The 20,845-nt window shown below is 38.8% G+C and overlaps 1 protein-coding gene and 1 pseudogene across 1 annotated transcript; both read right to left on the reverse strand.

The window, feature by feature from the left end:
• Positions 1-244: 244 nt before the first annotated feature.
• LOC149265869 (putative WRKY transcription factor 47) lies at positions 245-2,141 on the reverse strand. Its single transcript, XM_089406234.1, has 6 exons — positions 2,068-2,141; positions 1,850-1,952; positions 1,601-1,753; positions 1,148-1,501; positions 840-953; positions 245-720 (listed from the first exon to the last, which is right to left on the reverse strand). Exons 1-6 carry the CDS (start codon positions 2,139-2,141, stop codon positions 472-474), a joined length of 1,047 nt encoding a protein of 348 aa, XP_089262360.1. The 3' UTR covers positions 245-471.
• Positions 2,142-3,488: 1,347 nt separating this feature from the next.
• On the reverse strand, positions 3,489-5,209 carry LOC149265870 (putative methyltransferase PMT6 pseudogene; annotated as a pseudogene).
• Positions 5,210-20,845: the final 15,636 nt, after the last annotated feature.

Consider the following 20,845-nt stretch of genomic DNA (forward strand, 5'->3'; position numbering starts at 1 on the left):
AATTAGATGCTTCCTTGCTATTTACTATTAAGAATTAGTTATTGAATTAAATGCTTCCTTGCTATTTACTCACCTTTGTGTGTGAACCACATTAGTAACTCAAACCTAATCTTAACTATGTAATTAATCCGGAAAACATTCTCATTTACCATAAAGATTACAAAATCTAAAATCACAAAAGATTACAAAAATCTAAAATCACAAATATTTATATAAATATTTGTTGCTTAAAACATCGCCATGAAGGAAATCGGCCATTCCCTGGACGGGAGCACACATATTGAGCATAGAGCCAGTAATGGCTACAGCCAAGGCTGCAGTGAAGTTGGGATCTGCCTTTATAGATACCACACAATGCATGATTGATGAGTGAACTCATTGATTCTTATCCAATACCTGACTCATCGTTAGGCGCTGTAGGCAAGTGTTGAAAGCTTCATGCCGCTAAATTACTGGATGCTACACCTGTAATTATGGATTGAGCCGGTTATCTGTGAGGTCGAGAGTGATTGTGGGGAACGGGCTCGAGGTCGATATTCTGGCAGTGCAGGGTATAAACTGGCTTCCTCCTAAGAAATTTTCTCTGTTCATCTCCTTAGCAATGAGGTTGTTGGACAAGACGGCGTCCATAGCAACGAGAGCGAGAGGACTCAGAGAATGAGTATGTTCGTCTTCGTAGGTTGTTACTACAATTGTGGGGTCTTGGGCGCATCTCTGAACCTGCTCATAATCAGCCATCATTTTAACATATTTATATTAGCAGACAGGCTTGCTTGTATTTCATAGGCAATGATAGCATTCGGAGCAAGATTTCTTTCTGAAAAAGGACGAGATCAAACCTGTTTTTTAACTGGGCAACTGGGCGTCATAGCACATCTGTAATAAGATTTCGGACATGGATTGTTTCTTGTCGACTTTTGCCCGTATTTTCGCCACCGGCAGCCATCATTTATCTGTTTACGATGGATCACATCAATTCTTTTTTTAACATGACGGAAATTAAGAATGAACATGCATACATAATCCCATCTAATCCCTGGTTTGATTCTGAGCAACTGGCCATTGCTAGTGAAACATACCAGACCCGGCGGCTTTAAATGGGTTTGTTCTAGTCCCAGATAATAAGAACTACGAATTCGATTATTACCAGGGATGCCTCACATCTTGTCCGCACGGATACGATTCTTTTGGCCACAGTCGCCGTTTGTTCGCAGGAGCCGTTCCTGAGCACCTTATGCTTCTTCTTTGGTGACTCCTCCATCGACGAATTACTCGTCCCATTCGGAAACTGATCCAACCGCAAGTGATTTATCTTCCTCTTATTGGAAAGCAGCTGCTGATCGTCCATAAATCTGGTGTTCTTCCCATCCTTCTCCCGAACTCGTTCATGAGGTTCGGAAACCTGGTGGGAAACTGCAACCCTGGAGTCGGTATGAACAGATCTTGGAGACAATATTCTGAAATTGAAATTGTCCTCAGTTCCATGTTCTGCACCGAATATCTACGAGATCAAAAGGAAAAGATCATTAGAACTTCTGTGATTCTTCAAGCCTGATTGAATCCCAAGGCTAAATTATAAGCTTCCCAAAACCATAAATACCTGGCTTGCATCAATGCACGTGGAGCGTTGCTTTTCCTGATACTTGATTTGCTTATGCAAGTCGTCATATTTACTAATCATGTAATTCAACATAGAGTTGAGCTTGCGATTCTCCTCTTGCATGCGATTTATCTGGGTCACAAGTATAGTCATCTGCATGAATTACAAGCTATTCTGTAAGACTCAGTACTGATATTTAGATCATCTATAAATTAAAAACAATGGCCGTGAAATTTTTTGTCAGAGAACCTTATTTTTGTTGGCTTCCATCTCATGTGCGTTGTTGAAGCTTTTGTGACTCCAGGAAACTCGTTGCAAGAAAAGAAATAAGCCGAATGCCGTCTGTGTGAGACTTACGAAACATATTTATGGCGCTCAGTGTATCGTTGACTAAAACGAATACCTTCAGAGAGCCGGCAAGGAAGCCTTCTATTTCTGCCCGACCGGCTATCTCATCTTGTCAATACCTGTCATGTCGGAGAGAGACTGAATCAAATTGGCAACGTGATTCAATCGTTAATTTCGAATTGCCCATCGGCATCATCTTGACCATACACAGTCCTATAATTCATTATTTTCCCGTGGTAGTTGGAAATCGATGACTAAACAGGTAAGTTTTTATTAGTTGGAATTTGCTTTTGTTAATTTAAAAATTTGTTAAAACGAAAGGAACCCTTATTATATTTGTTAAAACGAAAGGCAACCTTATTTTTTTCCAAATAGAAGAAATCGTGCTTGGAGCAGATTTCACAGCATAAAAGATTGGACCATAATTAGTGATGACTAAACTTTCTCACCGAATTATTGGGCCAGGAACACATTTTTCGGGGACCAAACTTCCCTAGACATTAGACCACATCCTCAACAACTGAAAATTAGCATTATAATAAAATGTCACGAAATTTGGAAAGACAAATTTGTTTTTAAACGCCTTTCAAAGGAAGATTGCAATGTGGATCAAGAGAATTTTGGTTTTAAATACCTTTCAAAGGAAGGTTCCAATTTGCATCAAAATTCCACATACCGTCTAGCTGGGTGAGCCGTGTTGGTATTTTCCTTGAGAATAACGTGGTGTCATTATTCATGGTTTTGATATTTGTAAAACACTGACTTGCCTCGCCACTCTGGTGGACAGTCAGGACGTCCAACCATAAACCGACGTCTGGAGCTTAATCCAATAAAACTTGGGTTTAGGTAGACGACAAAGGACCAATTTTAAAAGTTATTTATAGATTTGGTCAGTGTACCGCCCAAGACAAGGTGGTGTATATTACAGATCAAAATGTCATAAAGGCATTCAATATTTGATGTAATTGAAAATGGTTAGCCGAACAAAATGCCATAAAGTCATTCCAAAATGTCATAAAGGCATTCAATATTTGATGTAATTGAAAATGGTTAGCCGAACAAAATGCCATAAAGTCATTCCAGATTTGATGTAATTGAAAATGGTTAAGGGATGTTGATTGACAAATAAGAATACGCCACATGATAGTTCAAAGCCATATGTTTCAACGAAAATTTTGGGTGGCCAGGTCAAAGCTTGTAACCCAGGCAGGTATGATAATTTAAAGGGAAAAAAATTCATTTTCAATTAACCTTGAAACTCTTGCTGCCTGTACTTATTAAGTACATATTATATAAGATTTTGGAAACTTTTTTCGCTCATAGGGTATTTTGGTCGTTAATTACGTTTTTTAATGTAATTTTTATTTATGATGTGTTTTAAAATTTAGAAAACGTATTTTTTGATCGTTTATATTTATTTGGAAACGTCATTAGTATTTGTGTTAGCATTAATATACCGATAAATTTTATTAGCGATGGCATTAATATTTTGTTGAAGGACATGTTCGAACACTTTTTGGTAAATTAGCACTTGCTATTCTCAGTATCCAACACCTTCCAAATTATATACTTTTGCATCCCAGAGAAACTTGGGTGCAATATCTGCCACTTTTGAGATTATGGTTGAGTCATCTCGGATGATGAAAAATCCCAGTGGGAAAAGAATGTGATCCACCTCGAGTATAATGTTTTCTATTTGGAAACCTCTACCATCGTCTTTGTAATATGAAAACAATCAGAATGCATGAACCAAATCATATGTATGTGGATAAGTAGAAAATTGATTACACCAATCATGAAAAGATCCAATCAAGCCTTTGTCATCAATAGCAGGTAAAGTATTCCTTGAGCTTGGAGGAATTATATTCATCACCCAAACTGGTTTTGTGCTTAAACCAGCAGCAAATCCGCCATAGAAAGAGATCATATCCATTACATTTCGAATATCATATTTACTGACATTCATATGTGTCTAATATTCATTGACTTGCCTCTACCAATTTGTTGTGTATGTATTAAAATTTTCAACAATGATCCCTATTTTCTCATGTCATTTAGGGAAGATTGATAAACACTTCGACAATGGAGGAAGTTGTTGAATGTTCTCTGCTTCTGGACTTAAATTTAGACAATTCTTTAATGGTTTCTTCCATGATTGTTCTGGATCATGTGCCTGATCACATAAAACCAAGATTTTGTATTTTTCTTTCTCTAGTTGGCATGCCTTATCTCCTGGCTTGAACCAAATTTCTATTTGAACTTAATGAGCAATAAGATTCCCACACATTGAAGCTGTCAGATATCAACTGCTCTAATTGACGGGGTTAATCTTTATCCTTCTGATAAGAAGGCGATGCAAAATAAACAAAGTAACCACTAGCTCTCAAAAGGTGATCCACTTCTTTTAGCAGAACACCATCATTTTCATGCCAATCGACACCACAATGTGAATAATGGACCATTTCAAATGAATTGCTTAGATAAGTTAGTTGTGTTGTAACAAGAACTGTAATCATGGCACCAATTCCTTGTTCAAGAGAAAAGTGAATTTGATTTTCATGCCCATGCTTTGGAGCAAATGACATTGTCTGTATACCCAGTGGAAGTAGATAAGATGAAAAACTTGCAAAACCACAACCAACATCAAGAACTTGCACCACACCTACTGCTCATAAATCCTCTATTCCATTAGTTACCGTGTTTCCCAACATTTGGATGTACTTTGAAGCTCCATGCTTGAAATGAATATCACCATCTGGGAACCACCATAGTTTACCCTACTTATACACCCAAATTTTCTTTTTGCTAGATGCGAGTAGTTCATATTGCTTCGATGCACATAATCTTTACTGACTAACCATTATATTGGGATCTTGTATTCTTTGGGAGGAGGTATTATACAGAAAGGCCATTCCTGAGGTGGATAAGACAAATTTATTTCAAAATTCACTCTTCGAGAATAATTCAAAATTTTCAGAGTGTTGATATACTTTAAATCATGACAAGGAACATAATCAATATAATTAATGAGAAAATATTCATTCCCTCTACAGGTATATTTAGCAGATCATCTCTAAAATTGAGAACCACCTTATTACTTAACCATTGTTTCCCAGTTGAGATCAATAGTGCTTGCATATAGATCACGTGCTTGGTGCCAAATAATGTTCCAAAAAAAAAAGTAACTATCATCAATGTGAAAACCAGCATGACCACCTTCCCTGATTGTACATCGAACATGGAGGAAAGTGAAAAGCCCATATTTAGATGAAAAGTTTAACAAGATGAAACATGTCAGCTAGCCATGTATACACCCATCTTTTCAATGTTTTTCACCATATCACACACAAATATCTATGCCAATTTTAGTTGAAGGAAATTGAATTAGTGAAATCCCTTCAAAATGAGTCAAATGGCCTTCAAACTTGCATATTTGAAAAGAACCCATTCAAATAGAAGAGAGAGGTTTTTGGAGCGAGAATATTGGATTTTATCAAGGAGATTCCATAGTTAAAAAGTTCAGATTTAATAATGTTTCATGTTACTCTCCCAATGTGGCCTGGTGTGATACCTTCATAAACCTTGAAAACCTATTATTAATGTTTATTAAAGAGCTCAAAAAATTTATGCTCAAGGAATGTATACAAAATAAGTCAACATAATTATGATAAAATGTCAAAAGTAGATTTAATGCAGTTTTTAATTTTCCCACCAATCTGTCAGATTATAATCCTATAATGTATTTAGAGACCTTTGAAGTAGCATTGCATTACAGGAGGCAATTTTCGAAACCTTAATAAGATTTTATTATTTTGGATTTCCAATGAATATCCAAAAATAGGATTTTTTTTTGCATTTTTCGCTTTTTCTTGAAAACCCAATTTTTGGAATTCGTGACTCCTCTAGTAATAGAGCATCCATTTATTATCAATTCACTCTTTTAATTTTTAAAAGGTTCACTTAATATGCATTCAATCTTGTTAATATTAGTGTGTATCCCATGATCTAATGCCAAAATATACACTATAACATATATACTTTATCTTTTAGATCTAATAGTGTATATTAAATTATGTAAACGATAACATAAATCATATTAATTAATCTTATTGATAATGTTCAATATTTGTATTTTATTATCTTGGTCATATTATATGTCCCATAAGATTTCCTTAAGATCTCTTTAATCATATCTCATATATACAAATGCTATGGCATGCATAGGTCAAGGACATTTGATTTCTGGTTTTGAAGATTTTATTGTAAGTGTTCCATGCAATTTCAAACCAATATTCAAGATCGAATAAGTCATTTGGGTTATATAATCATTTTGCTTTTTCATAATAACTATGTGAAATTTTTAACATAACTATGTTATTGCATGGTATTCTTTTAATAAGTTTTTATCGGTGAAAGGTTAATTTATTATTAAAACATCATTCATGAAGGGGAAACATAAATACCTAAAAAAAAATTTATCATATGACACTAAAAGAGAAATCCAAATTCTAACCCTGATCTAAACAAGTTAAGAATACATACAACATTTAAAAAAAAAAGCTAAAAACTATTTTAATCTTGCATGTAGTCATTATTTTATCTATTTAAACTAAGTTATAGTTCATAGGCATTCTGTCTTGGTGAATTAAAGTCTTAAATAAAAGTGATTTTATTAAAGTTAGAGAATATCGTTTATGTTATATAAGGAAGAAGTATTCACTAGAATATTTATTTTATTTTAATTTTTAATTTTTTGAAGATATTATATTAATAAAATTTCACGCATAGTTTATGGAGGAGTTATAATAAAATTTTGTTTTTGAAATTTTTGTAGATGTAAGAAAAAAACATCTATAAATCAAATTGAAAAACCAAAATGCTTGTATAAAGAAATATGGTCGAAGAATAAAGGAGAAATTAACTTCAGTATTTTAAAAATAAACTATACAACACTTTAATTTATAGCCACAAAGGAAGCTTCTAGTGATAGCTAGAAGATAAGTCTTACAACACAACAGATAACATCGTTGTGTAAGCTTAACTAGTTCCAATGTTTGTTTATTGGGACTCTAACATCCTACCCTCAAACATAGGGAGGAATAAGTGGGAAAAATAAAAAGGAATGGGTCTCACAAACAAGGCTTGCTAAGGTATCCATTAATGGAAGAAGTATCCTCAGACACACAATTTTATTAATCATAAAAGAAATTACACGATAATTTTGCAAGAGTTTACACACACACTCCAACACACTTGCAATCAGGAGAATGAACTATATATAAGCTTAATTTCCTAACCTATTCTAGTTATGGACTACTTATTAAATTAACAAGTGTCCATTTACAATAAATGCAATTCTAACCAATCTACTAACCCTACTCCTAAATTGGAACCTAAGATACGGCATTATTCTATATGTCATATCTTTTACAATAATATTCTATTTCTAGGTGTCTCCAATATTTAATTAAATATTCTAAATAAATAAGTATTCTATCCTAACTTTGTGAACTATGAATTTTGTATTTTGGAACATCTAACATTCCCCCCTATGGTCCAAAGATACATTACAATGGATACCAAGTTCATCCCTGAACTTAGTAAATTTGGTCCTGCCAAGTCATTTTGTGAAAATATCAGAGCCCTGATCTTCTGAAGGACAATAAACTTGCTTGATGATGTCCTTGGCAATGAGCAATCTAATGTGATGATACTTAGTGTCCACATGTTTTTTTTTGGAATGAAGAGCTGGATTCTTGGCAAGTTTTATGGTTGACTGGTTATCGATGAATAATGATGTAGCTTTTGCTTAAGGAATGCCCAAATCTTGCAAAACTCTGCGCAACCAAACAATTTCACATGTTGCTTCCCATGATGATATGTATTTTGCTTCGGGTGAAGAAGTGGCCATTGTAGATTTTTTCTTGCAACTTCAATATACTTCAGCTAACCCCATGTTCATTAAATAACCGGAGGTTGATGCTCGATCATCAATACTGCCAACAAAGTCGGCATCTGAAAATCGCCAAGTACAAAGTTTTTAGTCTTTTTGTAAAGAAGACCAAAATCTTTTGTTCCTTGGATATATCGTAGAACCCTTTTGGCTGCATTCCAGTGGCTATCTCGTGGTTCTTGCATAAAGCGTGAAAGAATACTAACTGCATAAGATAGATTTGGTTGAGTCGTTGTTAGATAAATCAAGCTGCCAATCAACTGTCTATAAGTAGTGCTATCCACCTTTTCCACCCCTTCAAATTTTGAAAGTTTCAAGTTTTGTTCCATGGGGGTAAGAACGGGCTTGCAATCCTACATTATGAAGCGCTAAAGAACTTTTGCTTCATACTTAGTCTGAGAAATGAAAATATGTTGTAGACGTCAGAATACTTCAACTCCAAGATAGTAGTGAAGTAGTCCCAAGTCTGTCATCTTAAAACCTGCATGTAAATCCTTTTTCACCTGTACAATATGATCATTATTGTTTCTATTAATGATCAAATCATCTACATACATAACCAGAATCACTAGATTTTGACCCTATTTTTTTTCTAATTAAAAGTAATCTATTAATATGTACAGAAAGATACAAAGAGGACAAGGCCTCGACCAAGGTATCGTATAGTATCAACAAAATCTAGACTGCCCCAACATTGGGGAAACCAGTCCAGTGAGAGCAGAAACCTGAAAAATGGTATCACTTCTCAAGTCCAGACCCCACACAGAAACAGTAAGATGGTTCCTTGACGATTAGTCTAGATAGGAAACCAGAACCCAAGCAACACTAGAAAAAAACAAAAAGACCAGATAATGAACACCTGGGTAGCCACAAACAACCTCGAACTATCATCAGGTAGCCCCTACCTATTCTCCGTTCCTTGGTTTCCGCCCCTTGGATTCCACCAATGCGATATTGCGATGCAATCTGATCGCAATCAAATATCGCTATATGTAAAGGCCTTGCCCTTTGGTCTCCCCATGCTACGATCTGGCGTCGGGTCCACGCCATCACATCGCACATATGAAGGTGTAAAGGCTCCGCCCCTTGGTTTCCACCGATGCTATATTGCGATGCGATCTAATCACAATCACATATCGCTATATGTAAAGGCCTTGCCCTTTGGTCTCCCCATTCTGCGATCCTCCATCGAGTTGAATCGCACATATGAAGGTGTGAAGGCTCTGCCCCTTGGTTTCCGCTGATGCGATATTACGATGCGATCTGATCGCAATCACATATTGTTATATCTTAAGGTATTTCCCTTTGGTCTCCCCATTCCGCGATTTGCCGAAATCGCGATGCGATCTGATCGCAATCGCATATTGTTATTAATTACCACCTGCATCCGGGGCTTGAGCTTCCTTGTGCACCAGTTCAGTGCAAATTTGTAGTTGATTGTGATCATCAATGATGTTGAGAGGGATGTAATGTAGGATTTTGTCCTGATCAACTCCAATGTTTTCTAGGAGATCAACAATTTTGTTACTGTCCCTTTTAACATGCATAAAAGTTATTGCTCTCCTATTTCTTATCCATGTCTCTAAAGTTTCAAGACTTGCCAATAATCTCCAGCTGTGGGCAACTCGCAAAGTCGCATTTCCTTTTTGGATTAGTGTGGCAATGTTGAGAAGGATTTGAGTGTCTCCTTCTATAAGTATGGGATAAAAATTGTATTGATCAGCTAGCTGCATACCTTGCCATAGTCCTTCCAGTTTCACCGAGTTGTTCATGTATCCAAAGTACAGTAGTAGTGGTCGGCCCTCATGGTTCCTAAATATGCCTCTGAATCCTGCTTTTCCTGGGTTTCCCTTGGAAGCACCATCAAAATTAAGCTTGATCACTTTCTTTGGGGGATGAATCCAATGCGAGGGTGGCCTGGTTGCATTATAAGGTCTATTGGAGTTCAATTGAGCTTGTGTGAGTTGTATATTCCAATTATCCCATATGCTTAGTTCTTGTGGTTGTGTCGGAAAGTCCTCAGTCGTCCATTGATGTAAAACAAGAGTTTCTTTGATATTTTGACATAGGTTATTCCATATGATTTCTATGGAGGTTTTTTGATTTTTGAAAATTCGTTTATTTCTTTCCTTCTAGATTGTCCAAAGTAGGAGACCTGGCAAGATGGTCCACAACTTGTTGAGAATTTTGGTATTGTATGGCTCTGGAGTCCAATTGCTAATGGTGCTTCTGATATCCCCAAGAAGTCTACAGGGTCTTTGGCATCTGAAAGTGAGCTTTTCCCAGAGCTGGTTGGCCATGTGGCAGGAATCCATGAGGTGTTGAATGGTTTCTTCATTGTTCTGAAAATTCGGGCAGTAAGAAGGACCATGAAATCCTCGTTTTATTAAGTTGTCCCATGTGAGAATTCTCCCATGATACAACAACCAGATGAAGGTGGAGACTTTGTGCCAGATCCCAGTTGTCCATATATGATTCCAGGTAGGATCAATTGGATCCTGAGAGTGAGACATTATCTGGTAAGCTTATTTGGTGGTGTATGTTCCTATCGGTGTGTAACCCCATCTTAGAACATCGCTACATGTATTAAATTTCATTTTCCTGTTGGTAAGCTCTTTGTGTATCTCCATGCTGTAAGCTTCCGCTTCTTGCAGTACTATTTTCTCCACCGGTTTCCATTTCCTGAATCCCTGTGTATTGCTAGGATTCCAGTAATGTGCTACAGTGTTCTCCTGATTAGTGTCATTTATATTATGATTTGTACCTGGTATGAGTACTGCAATTTTGGGTCATTGTTTCCAGGAATCCATCCAAAAACGTGTTGTTCTCCCATCCCTTATCTCCCATAAGCTATGCTGATGGATGATGTCTTTGTGTTGCTTGGCCGCGTTCCAAATTAAAGATCCTTTGAGCATGGTAGTTATCCTTATTAGTTCTCATTGCGGTCGGTTGTTGGCATACTTTGCTGTCCATGGCTTCTGTGGACCAGAGACCCATTGCCACCATATTCTAGCTCCCATGAAGATGTTGTTGTGATGTGGATCACGCAAGCCAAGACCCCCCTACTTTTTAGGCTTGCAAACCTTTTCCCATTTGACCAAGGCCCATTTTCTGCATTGTCCTGTAGAATCCCATAAGAAGTTGCGTTGCAGATTCCTAATTCTATTTAGTACCCATTTGAGAGCAGCAAGTACAGAGAACAAATAGAGGGGCATGGATTGTAGAACTGCTTTAATCAAGACTAATCTGCTTGCCATGTTGAGAGTCCTATGACTCCAAGACTGGAGCCGACTGTCCATTTTCTCCAAGAGTTGATGCCAGGAAACATGCTTTAAGGTAGAATCTATGAGTGGTGCTCCTAGATACTGAGAAGGAAGCTTGGCTTAAGGGAAGCCTATGATTCGAGCCATGATTCTTTGGGTGGTAATCAGGGTGTTGAAGAAAAAAATTTGAGATTTGGTGGTATTGATGGTTGTGCCGAAGGCAGCTGAGAATGTGTCTAGAAGTACTTTGAAGGTTCTGGCTTCATTAACAGAGGGGTGACCAAAGAGCATATTGTCATCAACGAATTGCTGATGTGTAATAGCGGTGGAGCCATGGACAGAGAGACCTCTAAGATCATGAGAATGAGTAGAGTGCTTTATGAGATGGCCAAGACCCTCAACCATAATGATGAAAAGAAATGGGGATAGAGGGTCCCCTTGACAAATTCCCCTTGACGGGTGATACGGTTCAGAGGGGATACCATTAACAAGGATAGAGCATAGCAGAGAGGAAACAAGGGTCATTATCAGCCTTACCCAGGTTAGGCTGAATTCGAAGGCTGTTAGCACACTTTTTATGTAAGTCCAGCTGAGCTTATCAAAGGCTTTGGAAAGATCGATTTTCAGCAGCATTCCGGCTTGTTTTCTTTTTTTAAGAGAGTGGATGGTTTCATGAGTGAGAATAATGCCATCTAGAATTTGGTGACCTTCGATATACCTAGATTGCTTTGGGGAGATGAGAAGAGGAAGGAGCAATTTGAGGCGATTGGTTATGACTTTCGAGATAATCTTATAGATAAAATTGCAAAGGGCAATACGCTTGAACTTCTCCGGAGTTCTTGGTTGAGCAACTTTAGGAACAAGGGCGATGAAGGTTGCATTGAGCAAAGGGAGTAACTAGTGCATGACTCTATATTCTTCTACCACATTCTAAACATCTACTTTGATTAAATCCAAAAAGTGGTGGTAAAAGTTGTACGTGAAGCCGTCAGGACTCGACGCTTTCCTAGCCTTCAGTTGTTTTGAAGCTTCTTCGACCTCCAAGATGGTGACTGGTCTTAACAGAAGTTGATTATGCTCCTCTGTGATGAGTTTAGGAATATGCTTGAGTATTTCATTGATTGCTTGCTTTCTATCTATGTGCTGCTCTTGATGAACAGTTTTGAAGTGATTTGTGAGCTCTTCCTCTATATCTTCCCGTTTCTCCATTTTGTCGCCCTGTGAATTTTGAATGTGAGAAATTGTGTTATTCATTCTTCTTTGTATGGTTGTACAATGAAAAAACTTGGTATTTCGTTCCCCTTCTTTCATCCATCTGATTCTGGACTTCTATCTCCATAGCATTTCCTCTTGTCTACCTCTTTCATCTAGTTGTATTATCAGTATTTGTTCTTGTCTGGCATACTCCTCTATTCTGCCCTCTAGAATGATCTTTGGTTGTAGCTCTGCCATACTCTGCTCAAGCGCTTTATTCTCCTGAAAAATGTTGGCAAAGATTGTATAGTTCCAGATTTTGATTTGTTTTTTAATATGCTTCAATCTTTGTTGGAATTGGTACATGAGAGAGCCTCCATTGGGTATGAAACTTTCCCACGTTGTTTTGACTACTGTATTAAACTCAAGGTGGGTGAGCCAAAAAGCTTCAAACTTGAAGGGTTTTCTGTTTGAGTTTCCTGGATTTTTCCATTGTAGAGAGATGGGCCAATGATCCGATCCAGCTAGGGGTAGGATTGAAGCACATATGTCGCCACCAAGGTGGACGAAGTTGTCTAAGATTAGAAATCTGTCCAACCTGGATGCGGTTTGCTGAGTACCAGATCTCTTGTTTTTCCAGGTAAAGATGTCGTTGTCAAAAGGTAAATTTGTTAGTTTATTTTGTTGAATATAGACTTTGAAGTCATTGCTTTCTTTTCCCAGTTTTCTTCTACCCCCCAATTTTTCCTCTAGCCTTGTTATCATATTGAAGTCGCCACCTATTAACTGGAGTGGATGAGTTCTTGTAGCATTGAGAATTTCCAATGTTTCTAATAGCTTAAGCTTTTGTGTACTTTCCTGTGGAAAGTAAACATTGGTTAAATGCCCATGTATGTTTGTGCCAATCAGGTGGAACATTGCGTGTATGAAGTGATGCGAGGCATAAAAGTTTGTTAACGAGACCTGCTGAGTGTTCCAAGCTATGGCTAACCCTCCCGAGGCACCTGTTGCATCAACTGTAACTATTTGGCATCCTGACTAGGCTTTGGATAGTATGGATTCTAAAGTACTGGAGCTACATTTTGTTTCTTGCATAAATATAATGTATGGATGTTCTTTCTAAATCATTTTCTTCATCATTCTGTACTTCACAGGACTGTTAAGTCCTCTTACATTCCATGAGATTAGCTTCATGGTTGGCTGGTAGGTAGGACCGATAATATTTGGTCAATTTAGAGCATCTACCCGATTCAACGAGCATTTCCCCAATTAAAATGATGTGCTGTAAGTTTGTCTTCCTACCTCTTTTCTTCCCCTCTTTGATGATATGTTTTCCATCCCATCGGCCTCCTTGTTGTATGTCCAAAGTGTTATGCTGATGCATTCGTGTGATCACTACTTCCAGATTCTCCAATTGTCTTTCCGGTATTGTGTCGAACTCCTTCCTTTTGCAAGCTTGCTTAAGACTGAAAATGTCTATTTCTCCAAGATCAAAGCTTTCTGGTTCTTCTTCCATTGAGCTTTGTTGATTGCCTTCTTCCTGTTGAGTGAGAGATTGAGTAGGTTATACCTGCGTATCATCAATTTCCATTATCTTTTCGGACCATAGTACTTTGTGGTGAACAGGGTTGGTGTTGTTTTGCAGATCTGAAGCAGGGTTTTCAGAGGAGATGATATTCAAAGGATGACTGGTTTTGGAGTGGGTAGGAATGGTGGATGTATGATTGTGCGGATCTGTGCTTGTCTTTGTTGGCTTGGGCTTATCTGAATCAGGCTGTTCTAGATTTGTCAAGATATCAAAGATGTTGCTTGAGGACAACAAATCAGAGGCTGGCACAACAGTTTTGGGTGCTGAGGGGGGTTTTTTAGTATGCCTTTCCCAACAAGCTACCTTGGTGAATCCAGCGGAATCAGATTTGTTTCTAGTTTCTATGTTTCTAGGCAGCATGTTTGAGGGACAGTCACGAAAGAGGTGACCGTGAGCATGGCACCTCCTGCAACGGAAGGGTACATGTTCATAATCAAGGGGCTAAATCCATTCAAAGTCATCGTGCAGTAGACTTACCGTGTCTGGTAGCGCATGGCCCAACTTCATGTAGATGCAGATCCGTGCATATGAAGTGTATCTTCGAAGCTCAGTTTCCTCTACAGCCTTAATGAACTTGCCTAAGCCATTGCCGATGGATTTTAGAGAATCCTCTTCCCAGTATTCTAGTGGAAGTGAGTACATGTGGATCCAAACTGGTGCCCAACTGAAGTCTTCTTTGTCAGGATTAAATCTTTCTACCCAGTCTCGTAGATAAAGGCTTGCTGTGTTGAAGAAGTAGGGTCCTCTGTCCAGTACCCTGTTTCTATCTTCAAGGCAGTTGAAAGTGGCTATGAAGAAGCCTTTATGGCCCAGCTGTAGAGTTACGTGACCTTTGAGCTTCCACTTTGAAATTATCCAGCCTTGCAGGGCTTTTTTAGTTGGCCAGAAACCTATAAATTTGCTGATCAGTGTGTGATCTTTCATATATTGTATTGGTGCATTGATTCTATGGCTAGGTAGCTTAATCTTGGGCCTTTCTGTAGCAATCGATTTGCATGTTGGTGATGAGGGTTTCCTCATTTGACCTGATGTTGCTTGTCTGTCCTCTATCTCTTGTACCAGATTTTCTTGTTCATTCTTCTGCGTCTGCTGTGCAGGCCATGCCTCAGACTTCTCTGGATTCTTTGTTCCGCCCTCTATTGGGTTTTCTGTAGTATTATTTTTGGGGGGAGGCACTGATGCCTACCCCATTGGACTGTTCATTATTCCTTGTGCTCAGAACTACACTTCCAGTCCTGCCAATGTTTTTGTCTGAGCTTGGAAGGCTACAGGTTCAAGTTGTGCACCGTTAGTGGTTATGACAGGACCCCTAGTTCCTTAGTGCGTCATTGCAGCCTCTTGGTTTAGCTGCGCAACCGAGATACATGGTGTACAAATATTACAAAAGGTACATATTGCATACGATTTTGACCCTATTGACATACATATAAATTATCATCAAATTCACTTCATTGAAAGCCAAGTTTCCGAAGGTATTCATCCATTTTGGCATAACAAGCTCGTGGAGCTTGTTTTAACCCATATGAAGCCTTATTCATTTTACAGACTTTATGTTCTTGCCCTTAAATTCCAAAACTTGGTGGTTGTGTCATATATACATCTTCCTATAAATCTCCATTAAGGAAAGCACTCTTTACATTGATCTGATGCACTTTCCATCCTTTGTGTGCTGCCAATGTGAGTGTTAAGTGGATGGTGTTCCATTTTATTGTAGGAGCAAAAGTTTCCTCATAATCAATTCCTTCCTTCTGCGCAAAACACTTAGCCACAAGTCTAACTTTGTACTTGTCGATTTTGCCATTTTGGTTGTACTTAATTCTGTAAACCCATTTGAATCCAATGGGTTTAAAATTTTGAGGACAATAAACAAGTTTCCAAGTCTTGTTGTCTTGAACTACCTTATATTCTTCAATCATAGCTTGTTGTCATTCTTTATATTTTGCTACCTCTTTGTACGTGGAGGGTTTAGTAACATCATTCATGATCAAGGCAAAATTTCCTTCATTCTTGGTGGACCCCCTTGTTCCTATTGTATTTTTATCATCAGGCCTTACATCTTTCAAAAGTTGAACAACCCATTTTGGCAATTGATGTTCACTTATTTGAGATTCTGAAAAGTCGCCATCATTATAAAGACTGTTAATGTAAACATAAGTACGTTGATCAACTGCAGATTCTGGGGGTGGAGAATCATTTTCAAAAGAACTATTGCTACTAGGAGATCTTTTATAAGTGTCTTCACCTTACCTTTAGAAGTGCATGTGTTATCTTGTACAAGGGGTAAGTGAAGTCATATATTTTCTTGACTTAGAAACTAGCCTTATTCACCACAAAGTGCTCAAAAACACATAAAAGTGAAAAAAATCAAGAAAAATAACTTTTAAAGTAAAAAGCGCACTTCAAGTTGACGAAGAGTTTCCTCCTTATTGAGCGCACTCCTTCAAGATGAATAACTACACCCTCCTTAGAGCACTCTCCTTCATGCTCATCTAGTGCACCCTCCTTGAGAACACTCCTTTGGCACAAATATATGTGTGCTTTCATAACTCTTGCATGCACTTTCTTGCTGCATGTGAGCAACGACAAGAAATTCAAGTTTAATTTGTCCTTGAATTAAACTGAGAATTAAAATCGAGTTCTATTGTCATAGTAGCTTGTAAATTGTTAATTAAGTTTAATTAACTCAATTAGCTTAGGAATTTTGAGTTGGAAGTCCTTCTTTAGTCATGTATATGCTCTCCCTAAGTTTTAGGGGTTCAATATGAGTTTAATTGTGAGTTGTAATTAGATAACTTAGTTTACTGAGTTAGTTAAATTAGTTCCAAAATGTTTGAGGAACTCATAGAGAGTTAACAATCAGTTGGTGCACTAATGCATTCACTAGTGCTACTCCAATTAACTGAACATTCCCTCATGAGAAACTCATGCATGTTGATTCTGAGAAAGACCCAGTTGAGACTAGAGTGCAGGGATAATGTACTAACAATTGTATGATTTGCCGAGTTGTATAGATAATGCATGCAATCAGGAATTGGACCTAGTTTGGATTGCACAGTTTTGGTTGCACTTAATTCCCATTAGTATGGGATATTCAGCCATAGAAATTGCGCAAGGAAATAGGGGCTTCGAGAGCTGCAGAATTGGCTAAGTGTTGGTCAAGAGCTTGCTTGTGAGCTGAGAGAGTTGAGCATACTTGTGCGGAATTTTTCTAGTGAGAAAACACTTTGTATCTTCACTCATATTTATGATATATGCAATACAGAAAGTGAGGTTTTGAGTTGTGGCTTTCCTGAGATAAATATTGTGTTATGTGTCTTTGGTTATCTTCCTCTTGTCAATTATTGTTTTCATCGATCTATTGGCTTCAGCTGGTTGAAAGTAGAAGTAGACTCTTGTCTTTTTCTTTAGTACATTGCATGAGCTTGTGAATCTACAGGATTTTCTACATGGTACCAGAGTTGAGAATATTATACTAGAGTAGATTCCAAAGTTTTGAGTTTTGGGTTATAGGTGAAATTTGAACTTGCAATACATACTTCAGGATAGGTAGATTACGTTCTACGATTTGCAGCTCAAGAATGTCTTGGAAGGAAACTCGAATTTTATAGCCTGGAGGGATAGAATGGAGATTTCGCTAGATGATAATGGCTTGAAGGAATTCATTGATCAAGAAATTCCTAAGCCAGCAGCATCGGAAGCACAAAATTTGGCCGAATAGAAAAAGTGTATGGCAAAGGCGAGGCAAATAATCCTTGAGGGAGTTTGAGACCACTTTCTCTCGAGTCTCCATGGCAAGGAAACTCTGTATGCTATGTGGAATACATGTCAGACTGATATTAGAACAACAATGACCAAAGGAATTTGGCACTGAAGGACAAACTTTGAAAAATCAAAATGGAGAAAGGCGAGACTATTCCAAAATACTTGACCAAGTTCACTCAATGTTGTGATGAACTTGGAAGTGTTGGAAGCACAGTTGCCGAGGATGATATGGTGAGTGTTGCTCCTATAGGAATTCCAAAGAGTTGGCATAGTTATCAGGACTCTGTTCGTGGTTGGGAGAAGCTGCTAGATTGGGAACGATTGTGGTCAAATTTGATGCAGGAGGAGATCAGGAGGAACATGAGGGATGGCTCTTCATCAAAGACTGATGATGAAGAGAACTGTGCCTTAGCGATTAATACAAAGAATGGGAAAGGCAAATATTCCCATTCCAAATCATATTCTTATCATGGAGGCAAGTATTGGGCATGGAATCCCCCCACAGCATGTTTTGGGGCTAAAAGCCCAAGTTTTGGTCAAATGTATTGTAAAACTCCGCAAATTGAGGGCGCGGAGTGCGAAGTATAGGTTAAGTCATAGGTTTGTCCACCCTAAGTGTTGTAAGGTAATGTAATGACATGTCGGCCTACCCATGGTTTGTAGACCATGGGATTGTATAAATAGAGCAAGGCTCTAAGTTTTAAGGAGGGCAGCTAAGAAACAAAGGAGCGAAGATAGCGCATACAGTAAGAGTCTAAGTGTATTGGGTCATACTAGTAGGAAGAGGCTTTGCAGCTGAGTGCACAGAGGTCTAGTAGAGTCCGCAACTGAGTGCGCGGACCCCTGAAGTTGAGTACGCAGGGCAGTGTTGAGTCTGTAACCTTGAACGAAGAATAATAAAGAGAAGTTGATTCCAAATTCAGCGCATATTCTTTTGTATTGCATTCTTTACATTTATAATGTTTTGTTTATCGCGCACACTTATATGATTGCTAGATATACTATTAATTATCACTAGTATTACATAGATAAGTTAAGTAATCGGGTAATAACAGGTTAAATAGCAAGGATCTTGGGTATAATAAGGATTGTGCCTCGAGTAGTGCTGCGCAAAGGTAAGATCACAAGTTGCGAGGGACTAATAGGTGCGCGTAGTGACGTGCTCGCAGGGTCAAACTGCGGACCGCCAGAAGCTCACCAGACATCCCTAGGGTGCAAACACTTGGTTCTAGCACCCTCCCATACTACTTCGGGTCAGACCTCAGTTTGCGCTCCGCAGACTGTTGCCGAAAGGGCCAGTAGTACTTGGATTTGCTTGTCTAAATCAGCTCTGAACTTGGGTCAGGTCGATACAAGCCAACAAATAGTTCTGTTTCCAAGACCGACATCTGCATAAGGGATGTCTGATGCCATTCCATTGGAATCCAACAAAGAAAGAAATTGAAGGGTGGTTGGACAAGAATATTCATGAGTTCACAACGCAGGAAAATAGAAATTCGCGAGTAACTAAGGAACAATGGTTGAAGCGCTACTTGTATACGGAAATCCACAAAATTTTCTTTGCATCCTTTCCTTCTGAGCTATATGAGTGGATCGCGAAGCTAGAAGATAGTCAGGGAAGGTGTAGGCTCGACAGACCAATCGTGTGGACTACAGAATTAGTGCACAGACTAGAAGCGTCAAGAGATAAGATCATGCGAGTTGTGGACGATTGGCTTGACCGAATTATAGGAGGATTTATTAGTGCGTTCGCGGTAGACACGACTGTCAACTACAGTGAGGCAGAGCGATGTTTCCTCAAGGGACCGTGAGGTAAGTATATTAAATCTCTGAACACTTGGATTAAGATGCTATTGTGTGAAAAGAGGGTTATGCGAATAAATTAATGTTTGGGACTACGCGAAGTGCGAAGGTCTATAGAAGCGGAAGTAGTGAAGAATTAGAAACTAGTCCCTTAATTTCCCCCTCGCGGAGAAGCGAGGAAGAGCTCGCAAAAGTCTCTCCGAGAAGCGCGGTCAGTCTGATAAGGCAACGAATTGTGCGCCTACCACCTCCACCTACACTGCCACCCGTCTCACCATCCTCACCTCCATCTCCACCCACACCACCTCTTCCACCACCATAGTTCAGTATGGCGAGTGCGATCAAACTACCGATATTCAGAGGAGTGGGGAATGGAGATCCAGCCCAATTTTGGTTCGTGGTAAGAGCAGTATGGGAAGCACAAGGCATCGTGGATGACAATATCAAGAAGGCTATGCTGGTGAGAGCATTGCAGGATAGCGCATTAACATGGTACATCAAGCATTCTAATGACCATCCAAACACAGGAATCACAGAAATCCAAACTATGATGAATAGAGAATTTAGCATGCCAAAGTCAGAAACACAATCAATCATCCGGTTTAAGGAGATTGCAATGCTCCCAGGCAAGACCCCATGGGATCTGGACCAAAGATTGAAGGGCATGATTCGCGAAGCCAACATGACATTGGCAGATGGACAACACTATGCATGGTTTGTAGCATCACTGACATCGCACTTAAGGACAACGCTGTCACAGCAAAAAATTTCCACCCAGGTTGAAGCTTTGGTGATGGCGATGAGATTGCATGAGACCCCTATAAAAAACCTTGGTCTGGGAGACCAATAAATCCATGTGCAACTGCAAAATCTATGTCTGGAAATGCAGAGTTTGAAACAAGACAGGACACCTCAGCTAGAGGCGCACGAGGATGTATGGTGCATAAAATGCAAAGGCCAGGGACATGACAAGGACCATTGTACAATGTTCGTGAATTACCTTGTAGGAGGAGGGACAATTCCGTTAAGACCTGAGGCTCAGGCAGGATCGAACGTGATGCCTGCATTATGGTGCGTGATCTGTCAGATAGGAGGAAAACACACTATGGATAATTTTCATCTATTGCAGAAGTATATGCAGACGTCCCAACAATTATTTTGTAACTTCTGCAGGTCGATAGGCCATGATGAATGCACCTGCAGAAGCTACAAACTAATGATGGATCAAACTTCTGCCTACAGGGTGTAGACCAAAATGCGAGCCCTCGACCCAAATGGAGGAATGGTGCACACTGGATTTCAGGGGCGTGATCGAGGTCGAGGTGGAATTGGAC

Source organism: Pinus tabuliformis, chromosome 6, assembly GCF_031772625.1.
Source record: "Pinus tabuliformis cultivar Carrire ecotype Pingquan chromosome 6, CPIR1, whole genome shotgun sequence".
Classification (NCBI taxonomy): domain Eukaryota; kingdom Viridiplantae; phylum Streptophyta; class Pinopsida; order Pinales; family Pinaceae; genus Pinus; species Pinus tabuliformis.